This window comes from Myotis brandtii, unplaced genomic scaffold (assembly GCF_000412655.1).
Source record: "Myotis brandtii unplaced genomic scaffold, ASM41265v1 scaffold952, whole genome shotgun sequence".
Taxonomy (NCBI): domain Eukaryota; kingdom Metazoa; phylum Chordata; class Mammalia; order Chiroptera; family Vespertilionidae; genus Myotis; species Myotis brandtii.
The window spans coordinates 546,404-549,595 of record NW_005371930.1 but is presented as its reverse complement, the minus strand read 5'-3'; the positions used below and the strand labels follow the sequence as shown (position 1 = coordinate 549,595).

Here is a 3,192-nt window from a genome sequence, read left to right as displayed (position 1 = left end):
AGTCCACGCGGGCCCTCCGGGGACCCACACCTGCAGACGCCGGGCCTGGGAGGTCCGTGCTGGGTGGGTCGTGTGTTCCTGTTCGGAGGACCGCGGAACAGGCCCTGACTGGCGTGCCCTCTGTGTGCAGGCGTGGAAGGACGCCGGTCTCCCGCTCTCCACCCCCAGCAACGAGGCCTGCAAGCTGTTCGATGCCACCCTGACCCAGGTGATGACCCTGAGGGAGCAGCCCCTTCCGTAAAGGGCCAGGTTTCTGAAATGGGTGGATGCTTTTTTAAAAGATATTTTTTAATTGATTTCAGAGAGGAAGGGAGAGGGAGAGAGGGATAGAAACTTAAATGAGAGAGAATCATGGATCGGCTGCCTCCTGCACGCCCCCCACTGGGGATCCAGCCGGTCACCTGGGCCTGTGCTCTTGACCGGAATCGAACCATGACCTCCCGGTTCATAGGTCGACGCTCAACCACTGAGCCATGCCAGCCGGGCTGGTGAATGCTTTCAGTTAATTTTTCCTTGTTAAATTGTTGGGCGCATCTCACAGCTTCATCCATTCCTGCCACGATGTGAAGGCTACTTCCACCGTGTCCTGGGTGCTCTGAGCTCCCTTTTAACGGCTCACTTATACGTGCATCCTGATTTCGGAGCCTTACGTCTTCATCAGCGCTCCTGGCTTTACGAACAGTGAAGCCCATGGGCCCTTCCTATCCAGGTCTCCTGGGAAACTTGGGGGGAGCAGGGCTTCATGGGGACCCAGACATTCTTCATAGCACTTTTTAAAAAGTACTAGAGGCCCGGTGCACGAATTCATGCACGGGTTGGGTCTGGCCGCCAGCCATCCCGGATGGGGGTGATTGGGCGGTCAGGGGGAGGGGCCGCAGGAGGTTGGCAGGCTGGCCCCACCCCCGATGGGGTAGGGGGTGATCAAGGGCGGGGCTATCTGGGGGGAGGGGCCGCAGGTGGGTGGTCAGCCCTGCCCCCTGGTCGAGCTCCCGGTGAGGGGAAAATTTGCATATTAGCCTTTTATTATATAGGATTCTTGATTTTAGAAAGAGAGAAAGGGAGAGGGAGAGAGAGAGACATCCATGTGAGAGAGAAACATCATTCAGTTTCCTCCCGTATGCACTCCATCGAACCCACAACCTGGGCATGTGCCCTGACTGGGAATCAAACAGATGACTTTTCAGTGCATGGGACAATATCCAACCACTGAGCCACACCAGCCAGGGCTGGGCCTGACTTTCCACAATGCATGTTTACTACGGTTTTTCTTTTTTTTTTAAATATTTTATTATTTATTTTTTTATTGTATAATCCTCACCCGAGGATATTTTTCCATTGATCTTTTTTAGAGAGAGTAGAAGAAAGAGGGAAAGAGAGAGAGAAACACTGATGTGAGAGAAACACATCGATTAGTTGCCTCCTGCACACGCCCCAACCAGGGTTGGGGCCAGGGAGGAGCCTGCAACCGAGGTACGTGCTCTTGACCAGAATCGAACCTGGGACCCTTCGGTCTGCAGGCCGACGCTCTATCCACTGAGCAACACGGACTAGGGCTAGTTCTTCTTAGAAGGTGTGAACGAGGCAGAGAAGACTCCCACGGGGGTGCCCTGTGGCGGCCCCTCGAGGGCTGACGCTGAGTAGGGGGCAGGTAACTCGGGCAGACTTCCTCTAGAGCAGTGGTTCTCAACCTTCCTAATGCCGCGACCCTTTAATACAGTTCCTCATGTTGTGGTGACCCCCAACCATAAAATTATTTTCATTGCTACTTCATAACTGTAATTTTGCTACTGTTATGAATCATAATGTAAATATCTGCTATGCAGGATGTATTTTCATTGTTACAAATTGAACATAATTAAAGCATAGTGATTAATCACAAAAACAATATGTATTTATATATGTATTTTCCGATGGTCTTAGGCGACCCCTGTGAAAGGGTCGCGACCCACAGGTTGAGAACCGCTGCTCTAGAGGCTGTGGGGGTTTTGGAAACGGCGGCCTCACCGCCCCCAGAGAACGTGCCTGGAGTGGCTCGTGTTCAGTCTCTTCGCTGAGAGCAACCCAGTCCTGCTTTCCTTGAGCCCAGAAAACACACCGTGTTCCAGCAAGGAGCACAGGCCTGGCTGCGGGCCGCGCCTTCACCAGCGGGAGCGCCGCCTCCCCGCCACGGCTCGCTGTGCTTGTGTTTCAGTACGTGAAGTGGACCAACGACACGGCTCTTGGGGGCATCGAGGGCTGCCTGGCGAAGCTGAAGGCGGCAGACCCGACCTTCGGTGAGTGACGCTCCCTGGGCTGGGCCCCGGGTCACGGCTGGCAGTGCCCGGGCGGGCATTTGCACGGAGGGGGTGGGAGGTGCCAGTCAGTGTTGTGGTTGGAATACCAGCTGCTCCCATGGCGATGCCGGGTCTGGAGAAGGCACCTTTCCCCCTAATTGGACGCCCATTCTCCAAAAAAGACACTGATCCCATTTCTCAGATGAGAACGAGGTTTGAAGAAAGAGGGGTTCAGCTGCCCTGGCTGGTCTGCTCAGTGGTTAGAGTGTCGGCCTGCGGACCAAAGGCTTTCGGGTTCCATTCCTGGTCAAGGGCGCATACCTTGGTTGTGGGTTCAGTCCCTAGCCCCAGTCAGGGAGCGTGCAGGAGGCATCCAATCACTGTGTCTCCCTCACCCCGATGTCCCTCTCTCTCCCCTCCCCCTGGCCCCCCTTCCTCTCTCCCTCCACTCTGAAAATCAATGGGAAAAATATCCTCAGCTGAGGATTAAATTTTTAAAAAGGTTCAGCTGGTGAGGGGGTGCTCCAGACATGCACTCCCCAGTTGCCCTCGTGAGGCAGATGTTTGTGGGGTGCAGGATGCTTTCAGGGTGTGGCCTGCAGGCGGGGGTGAGGGCCCGGCTGAGTTCTGCACTCTGGTGGGGGCACAGCGCTCCGCCCACCTGCACCTGCTTGCCCCTCCTGGGACGTGGGCTGCTCATTTCACATTCGGGGTGGGGCGGGGCGGGCCATGCGAGTCACCAGCTGCCCCCCACCTTTCGCCAGCCATGGGCCACGCCATCGCCAATGGCCTGGTGCTGATTGGCACCGGGAGCTCCGTGCGGCTGGACCGAGAGCTGGCGCTGGCGGTGAGGAACATGGTGGAGATGTCCAAAGCCCAGCCGCTGACGCCGAGGGAGCGGCTGCACGTGTCTGCGGTG

The 3,192-nt window shown here is 56.3% G+C and overlaps 1 protein-coding gene and 1 long non-coding RNA gene across 3 annotated transcripts in view; both read left to right on the top strand.

Moving 5' to 3' along the window:
• The window catches only part of LOC106724740, a 15,982-nt gene extending 13,798 nt beyond the window's left edge, over positions 1-2,184 (top strand). Inside the window, exons 1-3 of one of the 2 annotated variants that reach the window (XR_001360579.1) lie at positions 3-52; positions 131-208; positions 1,921-2,184. This is a non-coding gene — a long non-coding RNA (uncharacterized LOC106724740). Of the gene's footprint in view, positions 1-2; positions 53-130; positions 209-1,920 lie in introns of those variants that run through there. The other variant, XR_001360580.1, reaches the window with a different exon arrangement.
• Positions 2,185-3,039: 855 nt separating this feature from the next.
• The window catches only part of TTC38 (tetratricopeptide repeat domain 38), a 6,985-nt gene continuing 6,832 nt past the window's right edge, over positions 3,040-3,192 (top strand). Inside the window, exon 1 of the mRNA XM_014533165.1 lies at positions 3,040-3,189. Coding sequence (XP_014388651.1) covers positions 3,040-3,189 — 150 coding nt within the window. The remainder of the gene's footprint in view (positions 3,190-3,192) is intronic.